Source organism: Loxodonta africana, chromosome 15 (genome assembly GCF_030014295.1).
Source record: "Loxodonta africana isolate mLoxAfr1 chromosome 15, mLoxAfr1.hap2, whole genome shotgun sequence".
Lineage (NCBI taxonomy): Eukaryota > Metazoa > Chordata > Mammalia > Proboscidea > Elephantidae > Loxodonta > Loxodonta africana.
In genome coordinates this window covers 43,820,637-43,839,856 of record NC_087356.1, presented here as the reverse complement: position 1 = coordinate 43,839,856, position 19,220 = coordinate 43,820,637, and the positions used below count along the sequence as shown (strand labels likewise).

Below are 19,220 nucleotides of genomic sequence, written 5' to 3'. Positions count from 1 at the left end.
CCCGGAGGTGGGCATGGGGACCCGGAGGTGGGCGGTGGGACCCGGAGGTGGGCGGTGGGACCCGGAGGTGGGCGGTGGGACCCCGAGGTGGGCAGTGGGAGCCGGAGGTGGGCATGGGGAGCCGGAGGTGGGCAGTGGGAGCCGGAGGTGGGCATAGGGAGCCGGCGGTGGTCAGTGGGACCTGGAGGTGGGCATGGGGACCCGGAGGTGGGCAGTGGGAGCCGGCGGTGGGCAGTGGAAGCCGGCAATGCGGGGCCGCGACCCTCTTCCAGCCCCGGGCCAGCGACTGGCCGGGCTTCGCTGTCGAGCGCCGGGTCCTCGCTGGCGGGGTGGGAAAGAAACGCCACTTTCTCTCTGTCATTGTTTTCGGGCTTGATTCGTTCTACAAGGAACTTTTTCTCCGATGTTTTCTTAAGCGAATCACCTCACATCGGTGCTGTTTTGACCGCTGTTTTGGGAAAGGGCTTTCGAGAGATTTCCTTGTACACACAACCCTGTAATCTGTCCCATAGGGTCGCTATGAGTCAGAATCGACCCGACGGCGACGGGTTTGGTTTTGTTGTAACGGTAGTGCCCCCAGAGGAGGGCCGAGGTCAGTAGTTCTCCCGAGTGAGATCTGAGGAACACCTGCATCGGAATCACCGGGGATGCTGGTTAAACGTTTGGTGTTCGGGGCCCCACCCCAGTTTTGCCGAATCAGACTTGCTGCGGGTAGGAACCTGGAATCTGCATTTTAGCAAGCAGTCCAGACTTACCCTCAGACTCTCACTGAAGTTCGAGAGCTATGGGTAAGTTCTTGAATATTGGCAGTTCTTTGGTATTTAGAAAGTTTACTAAATATTTAGTAAATATTTACTAAATTTTTTTTTTTTTTTTTACTGTATAAATAGGTAAAAAGGAGTCTCGGCTCAGGACACTTTAGCCTTAATAATGTTACTTCATGGTGCATGATTTAAAGCACTTTTCAAAGTCTAGACATAAATGTAAGGCATTTTGATCGTAAAGTGTTTTGTGGACAGTTATCTTAATACACCCAGGGAGAAAGTCATGTCCCATTTAGTAAATGGAAGCATGAAAGGAGCATTAGGTAATTTAAACCAGGGAGAGCTAAAATCTGCATTTAGTAAGTATGGTGCACTTATAATGTACTAATTACTAGAATATAACAAATTAGATTTAATTTTTAATAAAATACTATGTCAGAAGCTTGATCCGTGTACCTGAGACCACTATAAATTGGGTAAGTATTAGGCACCGTTTGAACATTTTAGTGGCTTTTGGATTGTTTTTAGCAGCAAATATTTAACAAAGTTTTCTTAGGTTCTGCTGGAACCTAAGAAACACTCCTGGAGGAGTGTTTTTTGTTTGCCTTAAAGAAACTTCTGAAGCATCTGCTCAAAGTAAATTACATGTGGTAGAGTGAGGTGATTTGTTTTTCTTGGGATACAAAGCCACTTCCGAAAGTACTTATTGGCACTTTCAGCAACACAAGATGCCCTGAGGATACAGAGGTTAGGCAGATAGCCCCTGCCTTCCAGGAGCTTATTGTTTAACCCTGTACCCACTGCTGTCAAGTTGATTCCGACTCATAGCGACCCCATAGGACAGAGTAGAACTGCCCCATAGAGTTTCCAAGGAGCACCTGGCGGATTTGAACTGCCAACCCTTTGGTTAGCAGCCGTAGCACTTAACCACTGTGCCACCAGGGTTTCCTACAGTGAGCGAAAAATGAGGGCATCTGTAATGGCATTGGAGTCCCTGGGTGGCACAAGCAGTTTATACTAGACTACTGACTGAAAGATTGCCAGTTTGAACCCACCCAGTGGTGCCATGCAAGAAAGGCCCAACGATCTGCATTGTTCGTAAAGATTATATCCGAGAAAAGCCTAGGGAGCAGTTCTAGTCTGAACACACGGGGTTGCCAGTCAGAATCAGCTCAGTGGCAACAGGCTTGGTCTTGGTTTTTGGTGTAATAGCATTATCCCAAAAGAGAACAGAAAGAGTGCAAATTAAGTGCCATTGGTGTCCCAAGGTTTTTGTGGTATTCAGAAGGTGGGATGTGTCAATGATGTAGGTGAGAACATAAGAAAAGGCTGAACCAAAAGGCAGAATGATTTGTTCTTGAAAAGTTGGTCGAATTGTGATGGACAGACAGTGGACTAAGGAAACAGCAAGAAGCACAGATGCTAGAAACTATGTTTAGGGGCTGATTTCTCTCTGTACATCTCTCTGTGTGTGTATGTGTGGTCTCTGTGTATGAGAGATACAGACACACACTTATGTGCTGGGCAGAGCGCAATAGAAGGTGAGAGCAGAAAAATAGGCTGGGGCCATATTGTATATGTATCCTCAGGAATAACCCTCATTGTCTAGGGCCATGTTAGAAATTCAGAGTCAGGCACCATCTCAGGCTCACTAAGTGAAAATGTGCATTTTAACAAGATCACCAGGTGGTTGGCATGCACATTATGTTTGAGACTTATCATATAGAGTATCTTGAATTCCAGACACGATCAAAGTTTTGTTTTAGGTATATTCTCTAGCAACAGTGTGTACTGAAAACTTGAGGTAAAGACACTGAAATGGGAGTGTTACAGTAATTCAGATGAGAGATTTTAGTATAGTGGATACAGAACTAAGGAGACAGAGTGGAGAGATACTTGAGGCAGAAATGTGGTTCCTGGCAAATGAACTGATTCCTTCTCCCTTGGCACCCCTGTCCAGAGATTGGTGGGGTGGCCAAAGATGAGAGCATGTGTAAGAAAATTGATAGATTTAGGGGAGCAGGAAAGAAAAGGTTTAAAAGGTTTTTGGTGTTGAGATGGTGACTTTGACGGGACATGCAGATGGAGACATTTGGTAGGCAGGTGGACAGGAGGGACAGGAATTGGAGAGAGAGAGAGGTCACGGCAAATATTGAAGCTGTGAGAAGCCGGGGAGGAAAGATGAGCCGATGATGGAAATAGATAGAGCTGGCTGGGATGGACGTATAGGCTGAGGACCAAGGAGAATGAGGGATGTGGTGATGAGCGAGAGAGATAGTACTCAGATTGTGAGAGGTTAAGGGCTCCTTTCTTTCTGTCCCTCTTCCCCTTCCCTCACTGCCAAATCTGGTGGGAAGCAATTTTTAGGATTGGGACCTCTGATCTTATTTGTAGTCTGAGAGGAGGGGGCCTGCATAGACAGGTTGAAAATTAAAGGAAGGGACGAGCAGGTGAAGGTAGTTGGAGAGGATCTAATAGGCAAGCAAGAGGGCCACTTCTTTCTTGGAAACAAGAAGAGCAAAAATAGAAAATTTGCCCAGCAGAGAGTGAATGATCTGCAAACAGAATTGGCAAGAAAGAGATGGCTCTGGTTTTAGGGGTCTGTCTGGTAGTATGAACTTGATATAGTGTGGAAAGTTTGAGAAACCTTGGGTAAGTAAATTGATAGTCAGCAGGAGATAAATATGCAAAGTTTATAAAGCTTTTCTAAGTGCTCTTAAAGAAAAAAAAAAAAAAGGAACAGTAAAAAAAAACCAAAAAACAAAAAAAAACGGAGACTATCAGTTCCATAATAATAGACCAATATCCTGTTTGTTTCAAGAAGGAGGATTAGGGAAACAGATTTGAATTAACCAAGCGTTTATTACAAACAGCTGCGAAGAACTATGGTCCTTGCAAAACTGTTTAAGAGGGAGGTGGGGAATGAAGATCTTTATTTTTGCATGTTGTCTTTTGAGGCTCAAGAAGCAATATGAGACTTGCTGGTTCTTTTTTTTCCCTTGACTGAATTTTCAGCTCTTAATTGGGTTCATTCTAAATGCTTCCTCTGCATCTCAGGCCTGAGAATTAGTGAGTAAACTAATTTTCCTTTAAAATAGCTCAAATAAACTTGCTTCTCTTGTAGCGACCTTGTTGTCAGTTTAATTGAACATTACATTTAGTTGAAATTTAAATGGAAGAGTCACTGCAGAAAGTTGGGAAGAACTCCGTCTGAGCTCACTGCTAGGTGTTAGACGCACGCTGGCATAATCATGAGTTGCCAGTTCCGTGATTCTAACCCAGATAGCAAATTTGCAAGTGTAACTTGGGGATCTTGGTGGTGGGGTGGACAGCTTCAATTTGAGGACATTCTGACAACCTCAGAAGTTATAAAGAACCAGGTTTATCGTATCATACTCATTTGCAAAGTATATATTCTTTTCTCCCTACCTCTCATTCCCTTCTAACGAATGTATTGGTGAATTTGACATTAATCTATGGCGCTTCCTCAATTTGTGCATCTGTAAATGGATTTTTTTGGATTAAATGAGATAAAACATGAAATCACTTTGCAAGTGTAAGGTATTTTCTCCTTTCTCTTCCTCTCTCTTTTGACAAACTGATCTGATATGAAACAGGTACAGAAATCTGCCTTAGATTTTCAGATTTACAATCATGCTAAAAAACAAGCAGACAGACAAACAAAGAAACCCTAATAGGGCCATTGAATAACAGATTTCAAAATTCACTGTTGAAGAGAACTCAGTGATCTAGTCCAAACTGATAACTCCAGTCCCTCTTCTGACTCCAGACTTCGAAAGTTGACTAAGAACCACATTCAAAGAACAATCTATACATAACTTTTGAAGCAAATCGTAAGCCAAAGTAAGGATACTTTGGGCACGTCATGACCATACTCTTTCTCTGCAATTGTCTTTTTAGCTTGATTGATGCCTGGGCTCTGGGTGTAATCTCAGAAAGGCTGGGGAGTCTGTGCTCTCTGTTGCAGCTCAGCTCCCTGTGCTCTCAGGCGCCTGCCTCCATCAGTTGCTGTGAACCGTAGCTTCCACCTAGCTCCTCAGTCCCTAAATACTAACCGGGAACGCCATCTGCCTTTTCTTTTCTGTAACAGAGGAGCTGCTTGCACATTTTTGTGACAAAATGTTTTAAAATACAGAGAATAGAACTCGTAAATTACAGAACTAGTAAATGGGGAGGGGAAGATTAAATTTTTTTTTACCGTGTTTTATTTGTAAATAACCATTTTGATTAAAAATGTTTCATAGACTAAAACAGAAAGCGCTTCCAAAAATGTTTTAATCTAGCAGGAAAAGGGCATCTGTCACTCACATGTTGCCTGTAATATTGCAAAGTTAGCTTTTCTTTCCTTAAGGTCTAGCTGACATATCAAAGTTATGTTGATAAGTTTTGACATTATATTTGTTTTGATTTGGGGCATGGCTAGTCTTGTGATATGTTTAAATAAAGGAAGTTCGATTTGAAGATTTACTTAGTAGGTGAGGACTAGGAAATAAAGTCCAAGTAGTACTAATTTCTTTTTAAATGAAAACATATGCTTCCTCTAGTGAGTGTGTATGTTTGGGTAGAAGATTCTTAGATACACTAAAAAACCAAAAAACAAATCATTTTTAACTCTGGAGTTTTGTTTTTGCTTTCTAAGAACCAAACCAAACCAAACCGTGTGCTGTTGAGTCGACTCCAACTCATAACGACCCTATAGGACAGAGTAGAACTGGCGCACAGAGTTTCCAAGGAGCGCCTGGCAGATTTGAACTGCCGACCTTTTGGTTAGCAGCCGTAGCACTTAACCACTACACCAACAGCATTATTTTCTAAGAAGGGAACTACAACATTTAAAAACAAGCAGTCATTACTGTAGAAACTATTCAATCAATATAACGATTTTCTATGTGCTTCTTTCACTTGGGAAATTTCTACAGAGGCAAAGAGCCCTTTAAAACTATTTCATGAAGGAATTCAGCATATGCTTATTGAAATCTGATCAATTTAATAATAAATAGGCAGGTATTCCTAGTGACTTAAGTCAAAGCAAACAGTTTTTTTAACATTGGATATTCATTGTGGCATAAGGTCATTTTTGCTAAATCGAGGGCGTAGTCAGAGCTGTAAAAGGATAAATGACATCCCGATGAGATTTCTGGAAAGAAAAAGCCGCATATTATCATAATATAGTAGTCGCCAGTTATGCAAACTTACAGTTAACAGAATGATAGAATTAAAGTTAGAAAATCTGAATTCAAACTTTGGCTCAAAAGTTTCGGAAAAGTTCAGTTTTGTTTTATGTTGATGAAGTGGCCTGCCAAGGTTTATTCATTCAGTAAACATTGCGTTTTATTAGGGGTTAGGCACTGTTAGAGGCTAAGGATAGATAAACAGGGCACTGGTCTTGTCCTTGAGAAGCTCAGAATGGCAGGGTGAGAATTGGGTTAAAGAATTAACTTTTATGGTAATACTTGGGTTAAAGAATTGACTATAATGGTAATAAGTGACGTAAAAGTACTGTGAGATCGAAGTCTAGACCACAAGGATAACATGCGCAAAGGTGCAGAAAGGGAGAGATTTATACAAAGTGAGTACGGAGCAGTGGCTCCCAAGCCAGGTGACCTGCACCTCTATGGATCTGCAAAGATAAAAATAGAGACCCATAAGATTGTCTGTACATGCAGTTCCTAAATGTGTCTTTAAGTTGATTTTATAGATAAGCCGGAGCGGTGCGTACTGTTCTTATTTCACCTTACTTTAGTGCAAGAAAGGGCTCAAAGCCTTTTCAGTGATTTAAAAACTGCACGTGCAGCAAGCGAAGGTGATTGTGATGAAGAATTTGTTGAGAATAGAAGTTGGTTCAGTTGTTTCAAAGTGAAGGCAAATTTATATAACATTGAAGGGCAAGTTACAAGTTCATAACCTGGGGACTTACTGTATTTTAAAGTAAGCTAACTGGTCATTTAATGAGGGGACTTACTGTATTTTAAAATAAGAAATTGGTCATTTAATGAGGAGAAAGCTGATTAAAGTCAAGCTTCCTTGCTTTGAGCTAGATTTATATAAAATCTAATGTAGTCATTATAGTTATTTCTTTCCAGAAACCTTGAATATTTTGATTGGTACCTAAATATTTCCTCTGTAGATGGGTGAACTAATCTAACTGATACACAGTTGGCGGATGAAATCATCTAAGACATGGGGCAAAAAATAAATTAGCAAGGAAACTTTGTAGAAAAGGTTAGAAACCTCTCTCTGTGTGTGTGGTGTGGTAGTAGAGTAGGGATAGGGAAGAGAGGGGACTGGGTTGGGAAAAGATTGTCATGGACTGAATTGTGTCCCCCAAAAATGTGTGTCAATTTGGCTAGTCCGTGATTCCCAGTATTGTGTGATTGTCCACCATTTTGTCATCTGCTGTGATTTTCCTATGTGTTTTAAATCCTACTTCTATGATATTATTAGGAAACCCTGGTGGCGTAGTGGTTAAGTGCTACAGCTGCTAACCAAGAGGTCAGCAGTTCAAATCTGCCAGGCACTCCTTGGAAACTCTATGGGGCAGTTCTACTCTGCCCTGTAGGGTCGCTATGAGTCAGAATCTACTCGACGGCAGTGGGTGGGTTATGATATTATTGAGGTGGGATTGGTGGCAGTTATGTTAATGAGACAGGACTCAATATACAAGATTAGGTTTTGCCTAAAGCCAATCTCTTTTGAGATACAAAGGAGAGAAGGAAACAGAGAGGCAGGGGGACCTCATGTCCTTTGGACCTGGGGTCCCTGAGCTGAGAAGCTCCTAGTCCTGGGGAAAATTGATGACAGAGCCGACAGAGAGAGAAAGTCTTACCCTGGAGCTGACACCCTGAATTAGGACATCTAGCCTACTAGACTGTTAGGGAATAAATGTCTGTTTGTTGAAGCCATCCACTTGTGGTATTATTCCTGTTACAGCAGCACTGGGTAACTAAGACAAAGATGTAGATGAGATTAGAAAAATAGATTGAAACAAGATTATGGAAGGGTTTATGCACCATACCAAGCAGAGTGGCCTGTATTCAGTGAGTACAGGGGAGCTTTGGAAGTTTACTGAATCACTGTTACAGGAATGTAACTGTCAGAAGGGCAGAGGGGAAAGAGTCCTAAGGCAGGAAAATATGTCGTAAAGGCTTTTGAAGTTTTTTTTTTTTTAAATCTAAAATGGCTTATCCATACATACTAATCTTTTTTAAAAATTTTATTTGTTTTGTTGAGAATATATACAGCAAAACATATACCAATTCTACAGTTTCTATATATACCCTTTAGTGATATTGGTTACATTCTTCGAGTTGTGCAGCCATTCTCACCCTCCTTTTCTGAGTTTCTTTTGAAGGTGTTTTGATGAGAAATGAGAATCTGTTCTAGGGCAAGGGCAGTGGTAAGGAAGCAGGAAAAGATTTCAGCGAAGCTTCAGGAATAGGCTAGAGTACATCGCTCATATCTAGATGTGGCGGGTGAGGGAGAAGGTAGAGCCATGTCTGATTGAAATGTTAGGTGGCAGGGTAGGAGGCTATGCTGTTAAGGGAAAGAAAATAGGAGTAGGTCATGGGAGAGAAGTCCTGAATGTGTTGTGGCAATAACAAGTAGGCCCTGCTGAAAATGCAGAACTAGAGTCAGGAGAGGGGTGGTGAAATGTACATGCTGTGTAGGTTTGGGAGCTGTTCTATTATAGATGGGGTCGAAGCTGTGGGCATTGGCCATTGAGGAGGAGCATGTAGAACAGAGAAAAGTGAAAAAGCTGGCACTCCATGGCCAGAGAGCTATAAGAATGGTAGATGGGGATCCAGGAGGGACCGGTCCTGTAGAAGCCAGGGAAAGGAGAATGTCCAGAAAGAAGAGCTAGCCACTGTCTTAGCTGCTGCTTTGAGGACAGAGCTGGTGAGGTGAATGGATCTGGCAAATAAGAAGTCACTGAAAACTTTTCTTGAGTGTAGCTTCAAAGAATTGGATTATGCGTGAGAGAACAGTACTTGGAATTGAATGATCCAAACAAAGGCAAGGTGTGAGAAATACAGGTTTCAAAGGAGTTTCCTGGCGGAGTTGATCAATATGCTTTGTTCCTCTAGGCAATACGTTATTATTTTTATTCTAAGGAAATAGCTCTGAAGTAAATCATTGTTTGCCAAACTGCCCCATTATCACAAGACTCATCAAGGGTACTTGTTAAAGCTATGACCTCCCAGCCTCCCCCTTAGAATGGCATCTGTGAACCGTTAACGGTTTTTAGCAAGAACTCCAGGTTATTCTTATGACTTGACAAATCTGAATTATGCCAAGACAGGTGAAATAGCCATATTTTACCCATGGAAAACGTGCTGAGTGAAGCCAGGAGGAGAGTAAGGGCGGAGCTGTGAAGATGTGCACTGGAAATGCTGCCTCTGCAGGTCCTTCAATTCTTGAAAGAGTTAAAGGTGTTTGATTCAATTCATAGAAACCATAGATCATGGGGAGAAAAATGGTCTTCTACTGACTCTATTTTTGTTGGTTTGGGGGCCCAATTTTCGTATCTAATTGACGTTTATTCTAAATGTCTTATGTGAATGCTGACCTCTGATTACCTTGATTTAGCCTGAGGACTTTGTTTTGCAGTAATATCTGTCTACTTGATTCTTTTCTCAGTCTATTATGTATGTCAATAGTATGTCAATGAACATGTCTCTTAGACTCTTAGATACGGTATCATATCTTTGTGTTTCTAACCAGTTACTATCGAGTTGATTCCAACCCATGGCGATGCCATGTGTATCAGAGTAGAACTATGCTCCATAGAGTTTTCAATGGCTGATTTTTCAGTAGTAGATCTCCAGGCCGCTCTTCCAAGGAGCCTTGGGGTGGACTTGACCCTCCCAACTTTTCTGTTAGTGGCTAAGTGGGTTATCTGTAGCACCTTAGGACTCCTTTTTGTCCTGGTAATGCTGCTCAAATCCAGCCACAGAAGTGGCACCTCCCTTCCAGAGACATGCTTGTAGAAGAAGGAACCCGTAGTGAATATTAAGGCTGGTTTGTAGCAGAAGAGAGGACGAAGCATTTTTTTTTTTTTTTTTTAAACATCTGATAGAGCTTGTTAAGGTCTTGCTGTTATTCCCATTAAGAGGGGTTAAAATAAAGGGTACCCCTTGCTGGAAACCCTTGTGGTGTAGTGGTTAAGTGCTACAGCTGCTAACCAAGAGGTCGGCAGTTCAAATCTGCCAGGCGCTCCTTGGAAACTCTATGGGGCAGTCCTACTCTGTCCTATAGGGCCGCTATGAGTTGGAATCGGCTCCATGGCAGTGGGTTTTTCTGCACAAATCTAATTAAGAACAGATTATATTAAGTGGCAGTGGCAGTTAAGAGAGTGGGGTACTTAATTGTTTCTGCTCACATATTTGTATTTCTTTTAAATATTGCTCAAATTTGTACATACTTTATAGTAAAGAATCTGAGAATATCTTGTTTATTTTAAAAAACAGAATAAAATCCAAAACCAAACCTACTGCCATCGAGTCAATTCCAACTTATAGCAACCCTATAGGACAGAGTAGAACTGCCCCATAGAACTTCTAAGGAGGACCTGGCGGATTCGAACTGCTGACCTCTTGGTTAGCAGCCGTAGCCCTTAACCACTATGCCACCAGGGTTTCCATGTAAGAGTTGTTTGTTCCTTTTAAGGGAAGGGGAGGAAGAAAGAGGGAGAAGAGAGATAACATCTCTGCATTTTAACAGAAAATAAATATAGTAACTCTAGGTATGTATTTACAATTATAATATAGATTTTAAATAAAAATAAGAAAGGTCTTTGTATTTATAGACTATGTAAAAAAAAACAATCTTTGACTTAGTTACATTCACCCCTGTGATAGTTTTTCAGTGAAAGAATGATACTGAACCCCAAATTACTTATTAAAACGTATTCTTATATGTACAAGATAAGACGTGACATACATGTATATATTTTATTGTTGGGTTTTTCTTTATTTCGAGAATGAGAACTAGATTTTATCATTCTCTTCTGAATATATCACTAACATACAAAACCCCAAAAAACCAAACCTGTTGCCATTAAGTCAGTTCTGTCTCAGTGACCCTATATAGGACAGAGTAGAACTGTCCTACAGGATTTCCTGTGATCTTTAAGGAAGCAGACTGCCACATCTTTCTTCCATGGTACTGCTGGCACACTTGAACTGCTGACCTTTCGGCTAGCAGCTCAGCGCTTAACTACTGCACCATCAGGGCTCTTTCTTTAGAATACAAGTAGCCACATATTCAGAAAAACTATAACTTTTATTGTTGCTGTTTTATGTAGAATTCGTAGGGTGTTAAATGAACAATGTTGGTTCTGAATTAAAAAGAAACCCATCTGAAGTGTTTCACTGGTCACCTTGATTTTTAATGGATTAACACTGTTTGCTTATGCTGAATATTGTTTCAATTAGAATTTTTTCATTCAACCATTTATTTGTGGTTAATGATGATAGAACATACAAATTAGGTATTCTACAATGAGAAAGAGTTAACTTGGCTCAATCCTTGATCTCTAACTCGGATGTTACTGTTTATTTTTAAAGTGGCACATCGAAGATATGAATTTTTTATACCCTCATTATAAAATAATTTTCTTGCTCAAAGTATCATCCCCTCCAACTCCCAACAGATTTCTTTAGAAAGCTGAAGGATAAAATGTAGAGAGGGAAGTTGAGTTCCCTTTCTTTCCATTTGTTATCTCAATTAATGGGGTGTGTCATGTGGCACAAGCCTTTATTTTTACAAATTAGACCAAGAGTTATCATTTGGAAAGTTCAAAATGAGAATTAAATTAATTAAATTAAGTTAATGATTTTATTTATTCATTGGATAAATTGTCCTTTGAAAAGTTTCATATGGGTTTACTTGAACTGGTTCGTTTTTGTCAAATTGTAGCTTTATTTTGAATTTATATTCATCGTGCATCAAGTGAGACAGATAAAGTTGTGTCTTATAATTCTAACCAGAAACATAAGTATGCCTGCTAGGAATTTGCCTGATCTTTGAAGCAGACAAATATACTTAGTAAATTCATGGAGCAGCTGTAAAATTTATTCTTTTATTGAAAAAAAAATTATTGAGAACCTGCTATGTATTTGGGGGAGTACATTCCAGACAGAAGGAACAACTGCAAAAACCCTCAGGGAAAATGGTGCATTTTGTGTTCGATGAACTGGGAGAATCAGTATGGTGGCAGTGACTTGGGTCTGTAAACTTTGAGATGCCTGTTAGACAGTCTAAATCTGGTAGGCAGTCGGATATGTCAATCCAGAGCTCAGGGGAGAAGCCTGGAACCAGAGATATAAATGTAGGAATTGTCAGCATACAGATGGTATTTAAAGTTATGAGGCTAGATGAGATCACCAAAAAAATTACATGTTGGTAGAGAATATTTTAAGAGGGAGGAGAGATGAGGAGGAACCAGAAAATGAAACTGAGGAGTAGCATACAAAGAAGAAGAAGGAAAAAAAAAAAAAAAAAAATCAGTAGTGTATGGCATCCAGGAAGCCATTTGAAGAGCGTGTTTCATGGAAGGAGGGAGAGAGCAGTAACTGTGTCAAATGCTGCTGGGTGGTCAAATGAACCTAGAACTGAGACCTGACCACAGAATTTATCAATGCGAAGGCCATTGATGACTTGGACAAGAACATTTTCAGTGGAGTGGTGGGGCAAAAGCTTGGTTCGAGGTAGAAGGGGAGGGAGAAGGTTTGAAGACTATGATGTAACAGCTCTTTCAAGGAGTTTTGCTGCAAAGGGGAGCAGGAAATGGATGGAATCTGGAAGTGGTGGAGTGGTTTATTTTGTTTGACCTGATCTGGCCTTTGTTGTTGTTAGCTGCTGTTGAGTTGGCCCCCAACTCCTGGTGACCCTGTGCACAATGGAACGAAACACTGCCCTGTCCTTTGCCATCTTCACGATCAGTTGCAGTTTGGACAGTTGTGATCCACAGAATTTTCATTATTTTAAGTAGGGGGAGATCATAGCAAGTGTGAATGCTGATAGGAATGCTCCATAGAGAGGGAATAATTAATGATGCAGGCGTGAGAGGAGAGAGTTACTGGAGGGAGCCCTCATGTATGAAGGAGGAGATCTGTTGCTTAAGAGGAGGTGTTGGTAGTGAATGGGAGTATGGAAAGTTGTCCTGCAGTAACAGGAACCAAAACCCAAACCCACTGCCATCAAGTCCGTTCCAACTCTTAGTGACCCCATAGGGTTTCCAAGGCTGTAAATCTCTACAGAAGCAGACTGCCACATCTTTCTCCCATGGAGCCGCTGGTGGTTTCAAACTGCCAACCTTTCGGTTAGTAGTTGATCACTTTAATCACTGCGCTACCAGGGCTTCTTGCAGTAACGGGAAAGGAGGTAAAATTCATGGGTACAGGTACTGATAAATGGATAGATGTGGTGGTAGAAGGTAATCTCTTTTGATTACTTCTGTTTTCTCAGTTAAATAGGAAGCATCATTATGGAGATGCATGAGCTTAGAAGAGGTGGCATTGGAAGTTTGAAGAGAGAGGAGAAATGCAAGTTACCTAGGACGCTGAGGTAGTGGATAGGGTAGGGAAGTATGTTGATTGTTGAGCATCATTAAAAGCTGTTTTGAAGTTAGTGGTCATGAATTTCAAGTGAGACCAGTCAGCATGGTTAGGTTTTTTCTTCAGCCATCTTCAAGTGCACAGGTACAGGAATGGGAAAGGCAGAAAGTTGGATTTAACCAAAGTTTGTTCTTCCAGTCAAGTGTGACAGTGCGAGAGGGGATAGGGAGCTGAGGGTGTGTAAGCAAGGAAGTGCTTATAATGAAGGACTGTGGAATTTAAACTGAAGAAGAAAGAAATGAGAGCATGATGGTGGTGAAGATCAGAGTAAATGTGAGACTGTCAATGGCCTGTAGGTTCTAGTGGGGTCAGAGGTTTATTGGGGTTAGCAAAGTGGAGGAAACAAGCTGGGAAGGAGGGTAGTAGTGATGGGGGTAGGGTGCTTGAAATATTAGTGGGGCAGGTGGGTTAGAGTGATTGGTAATGACGATGTGTAGGGTTGACCCTGGCAGTGGCCGAAGCAAGGCAGACAATGAAAGTGCAAAGAATTGAGACAGAATTATGTTAGGTAGTGACAGTGAACCAGGAGCTAAACACCACAAGAAATGGGAGCTGGTGACCCAAGGGTCAGTAGATAACTATTAGGAGGGGTAATGGTTGGAACAATCTAATCACGTGCAGATCATGCGAGGATTTTTAGAGGAGAGAAGAGGTCTAGGCATTGCTATGAGGAGCAAGGGGTACAGCTAACCCATTGCTAGCTCAGTGGTCCAGGATTATGGGAGAAAAACACTTCTCTTTGTTTCTATAGGAAAGCAGTGTCCTCTGAGAGAGTCAGGTTTCTGTTAGAACTAGAAGGTAAGTGAGTATTCAAAGGAGACTGCATTTCAGGGGAGGTTTTCGAAGTTGGGAAGATGTAGAGAAGAGGGCAGGGGATGTTGAGTTCCACATGAGAATTAGGATGTGGAAATGAGGGTGACCCAGGAGTCTGGGACTTTTCATAAGTGACATAAACATCTAAAGGACGTATTGAGATCGTCTTAGTCTTGGGTAAGGTAGTGGGGGCAAGACCGTAAGTGTTGTGAGGGAGGTGGGCTCTCTCTTCTTGCCTATGGGATGAAAGCCTGGGAAGGGGGTGGCTTTTTTTGAGTGTGTGGAGTAAGTGCTCAGTATCTTAGATATCTTTAATGTTTTGTCCTGTTACTTTTTAAATTTACAGATCATTAGTAATTATCAGCACTTTAGATGGACGAATTGCTGCACTGGATCCTGAGAACCATGGTAAAAAGCAATGGGATTTGGACGTGGGATCTGGTTCCTTGGTTTCATCCAGCCTTAGCAAACCAGAGGTAAGAGTTTTCTATTAAATGTTGACCAGAAAACTTAGTTATAATGAGCAATTGCTAATATTGATAGCATGTATTTGCTTATAGAGCTGGGACTCAGAGTCCAGCTACCTGGGTTTGAGGCCTGTATGCCGCTTACTAGCTGTGTCCCTGTAAATGTGGCATGGGGTCAGTGTCTGACCTCCTTTAACTTCCCAAAGGGGAAGGAGAATCAAGATCAGCAGCCCACGGCCAATTCCTATGAGGCGGAGGTCAAGCATGCCTCCTCTCTCCACTATCTTTACCAATTCTGATACCAACCCTCCCTCCTTCGGTGTTATTTCTCAGCTGGGTTCGATAATTCATTGTAACGGCCACACAGAACTCACAGACTATACTCACGATTATGGGTTTATTAGGGAAGTACAGGTTACAATTCAGGCTCAGGAACACTCAGGATACGCTTCTTCCATCAGGACAGCTTCTTCCTAGCCGTGCTCACAGGCATGCCTCTCCCTGGCCCTTGGCCTCTGCCCAAAGACACTCAGCTTTTTCACTCCGTGGGCTGGGAAGCCCACCATGCCATCTCCTGCTGCTGGGTCTCGCTGTCTTCAGTGTCCCTGAAGCGCGCGCTCTCTGTCTCCTGATTTCAAGAGCTTCTCAGTGCAGGGATCCCAGGTCCAAAGGATGTGCTGACTCCTGGCTATTTTTCCTTGGTTGTGTTCTTCTCTTTCCTGCCTCTGTGGGATAGATAGCAAAACCAACCAGCTCATTTGGTGGCCTACAGTTATCCATTCCATTGCTGTTGAGTTGATTTGGACTCATAACGAGCCTATGAGATGAGGAAGAACTGCCCCATAGAGTTTCCCAGGAGTGCCTGGTGGATTTGAACTGCTGACCTTTTGGCTAGCAGCCTAGCTCTTTAACCACTACACCACGAGGGTTTCCATCTGCACAGTCCTACCCAATCACTGGGTGGGATTTACAAGACCATAGCTAGAAGGGTCATGTTAAGTAATTCATTGCACCAGAGTTCCCTTGGGGCAATTCCTTAAGTTTTCTGCTCCTCAGTTCCCCTGTAAAATGGGGTTGATAATAGCACCTACTTTGTAGGATTGTTTTGGGTATTAAATGAGTTAATGCTGCAAATGAGTAACTGAGGATACTGTCTGCTATGTCAATATAACTCACTAAGTGTAGCATTATTATAGTTTCTTCATAGTAGTTGTAGCAGTACTAACATTGTAGGGTTCCTAGGAATAAGACAACAAATGTAAATAACTGAATTTTACTACTTAGAAATCCATGCTGTAAAATCCCATAAATTATTCCCTATACTTTCCTTCAAGTATAAATCCTCATTGTAAGCATAATTTTCTGAAGTTTTCTTGGAATATGATTTTAGACAAACTTGATTATTTGCAGAAAACTTGTGTTAATAATTCTGACCTCTAGAATGATGGAGGGGAAAGAGCATAGATCCAGAGAGACCTTGCTTCCAGAACTATTCTGGCCCAGGACTCCAAGACTTGGAACTTAGGGCCTCAGGGCCTTGGCCTGCCTTGATATATTGTGAGGAGGCTTAAAGTGAGGTTGTGTTTATTTCCTTACCTCTAGGCTAACTCTGATTGATTAAATCTCTCTTCTTTTCTGGAGCGTGCTCCACTGTTTAAATCATTTAAAATAATTCAGACTCCTGAATATGAACATTGAAGCAGTCACCTCTGTTTTCCAGAATGCCCTGAGCCTTCTGCTGTATAAGTTGTTGCTATACAACACTCCTTAGGGTAGTCTTTTTCTTTCAACATCAGTTGTTCCCTTTCAAAAAGCTTACTAGCTGATACTAAGTTTGGAAAAGACAAAACCTAATGAGAAGGGCTTAAGAATGACCTGAATACTGCAATGGAATCCTCCGATGGGTTGACTCAACAGCAGCTATAATTACAACAACCCATCTGTAAAAGACTTTCAAAGGCTCTCTGGTAAACCCAGCCTGAGTTTCTTTTCTGGAGCACCTAGGTGGGTACCTAGGGGATTAGCACTGCTGCCCGAAACCCACATCTGCTGTGTGCTAAGCCCTGACTAGACTTTCAGAGTGCCTACTGTTTGTCAGACAGTGTACTGAAAATAGGTGTAGCTTTGGATGATGCAAATGGTTACGTGCTCGACTACTAGCTGAAAGTTGACAGTTTGAACCCACCTAAGTGGTGCCTTGGAAGACCAGCCTGGCGACCTGCTTCTGAAAGTTCACAGCCTTGAAAACCCTGTGGAGTGGCTTCACTCCGCACACATGGGGCCGCCATGCGTCAGAACAGACTCGGTGGCAACTCACAGCAGCGTACTGAAAATATCTTCTGGGAGCAGCGAACTCCTGTTGTGTTATAAATTATTAATTCCAACAGCAATTTAGTTGTAAATGACATTAAAAAATTTTAAATCAGGTATGGTATTCAAATGAATTACTATGAAAACAAAGGTTTATTTGTGTGCTGCTGGGATTATATTTGGATACGCATGTTTTGCTTTATTTTTAAACTAGACATAAATGATCCACAAGATTGGAAGATTGTAAGTCGCTTACATCTGAGGTAACAGTACAGCATGTTGTGGTGTAAAGCATGTACGTATATACAATATACACACGTGCAAGAAGGTAGATTGCATGGTAGAACGCCAGTAGTTGTAATACCCCAAGTGCCATTGAGTGTGTTTAAATTATAATCAGCTAGTTGTACTGGAAGGTTTTCTTACCAGTAGCAATTAGCTGTTTTTAAGACTACAGTTCAGCTTTCTCAGCATTTTTGGTCTTTACTATTTTCTCTGGTTTATTAGGGCCCTCTTGTTTCAAGTATCCTCCTTCCCTCACATCCCCAACCTCAGGTCCTTTGGATACAATGCTTTGAAATGTTAAATTGTAATCATATTCAAAAAGGTTACCCTGTCACCTTTCATAGCAGTAAATGAAAAGCTCTCTGGCCAGATTTTTTCCACCCAGGAAAAAATTCTGAGACCTCTTTGTATTATCTAGATTTACATTTTCTACTTTTTAAAAAAAAAAAATAGGAGAAAATAAACCATTGTGATAACATGATAGGTTTACTAGCTTTTACTGCTGCCCCAAGTTCTTGGACCCGTTTCAGTGGGACTGTGTGTTGCAGATGGTTAATGTGCTAGCTGCTAACCTAAAGGTCGGAGGTTCGAGTCCACCCAGAGGTGCCTCAGAAGAAAGGCCTGGAAAATCAGCCATTGAAAATCCTATGGAGCACAGTTCTACTCTGACACACGTGGAGTCACTGTGAGTCAGAATTGACTCCACGGCAACTGTTTTCTTGTTTTTAATCCTCACGGTGATCTTCCTCAGGCCAATATGTTGGTCTCAGTTTGTAGAAGAGGAAACTGAAGCTCAGAGAAATTATTAGCTTGAAGTCACGACTGACTAGATAGTAAAGGCTGGGCTAGAACAAGACTTGTTTGCCTGCTCTGGAGCCCTTTCCCTGTGTTTTATGTACCTCCCCTTTACAGTCTCAGACTGTCATCTAGGACAGTGGGTCTCAAGCTTTTTGGCTTCAAGACCTGTTTACACTCTTAAAAATTATTGGGGGTTCCAAAGAGCTTTTGTTTTCACAGGTCATATCTACTAGTATTTACCATATTAAAAATTAAAAGATATAAACCCATTGCATGACTACATATGTAACATATTTTGTTGAAAAGTAACCATATTTTCTAAAACTAAAAAAATTAATGAGAAAAGTGACATTGTTTTACATTTTTGCAAATCTCTTAGCTTCTGGCTTAATAGAAGACAACCAGATTCTCGTATCTGCTTCCACATGCAATCGGTTGCATCGTAGTTGTGGGTGAACTACATAAAGGGAGAAATATTTTAATAACCTTTTGAGATAACTGTGGTTATTTATTTATTTACTTTGGATACTACACAAAAACAAGTGGCCGTTTCTTAAAGGTTGACTGCACTTTGGAATCTGAAAATATATCAGTGAACGTTTTGAACTCTGTTATATAAGCATTCCTTGGTCTGTCTTGCCTTTGAATAGATCTTTTACCCATGCATGATTTTGTAACATCATTTAGAAAATATTGACTCACTGAGTTATTACTCAGATCTTCCACATGTTGGCCTATTTTCTTATGGAATATTAAAAAAATCAAATTTGTTACTTTGACCACTGATTTCATCAGAGAAGACTTTAAATATTGGTAGCTGTCAAGCTCACATCGGTAGAGGCAGGTTTTCCAAAATCCTGACTTCTGCTTGAAAACTTGAATTGTATCACAAATACTGTCATTTGTTTTCCTTGAAGTAAGAGGTTCCACTTTGTTTAATTCTGACACAATATCTGCCAAATAGCCAAGTCTCATAACCATAGTTTTTCTGAGTCAGTTTTTCCAGTAACAATGGAGCTTCGTGGACAAAGCAGCAAATTCATCTCACAACTCAGTAACATTAGTGCTTTTCCTCAAGATGCATATACTTCAGTATGTGGCAGAAGTGCCTCATGCATGCTTCCCCGTTAGTCACACAGGATAGT

The 19,220-nt window shown here is 41.2% G+C and overlaps 1 protein-coding gene across 2 annotated transcripts in view; it reads left to right on the top strand.

The window, feature by feature from the left end:
- The window catches only part of EIF2AK3 (eukaryotic translation initiation factor 2 alpha kinase 3), a 99,963-nt gene that overhangs the window by 661 nt on the left and 80,082 nt on the right, over positions 1-19,220 (top strand). For both annotated transcript variants that reach the window (XR_010317970.1, XM_064268821.1), the window contains exon 2: positions 14,562-14,691. Coding sequence is in view for 1 of the 2 variants with exons in the window: in XM_064268821.1 (XP_064124891.1) it covers positions 14,562-14,691 (130 nt within the window). In the remaining variant the exon portion in view is untranslated. The remainder of the gene's footprint in view (positions 1-14,561; positions 14,692-19,220) is intronic.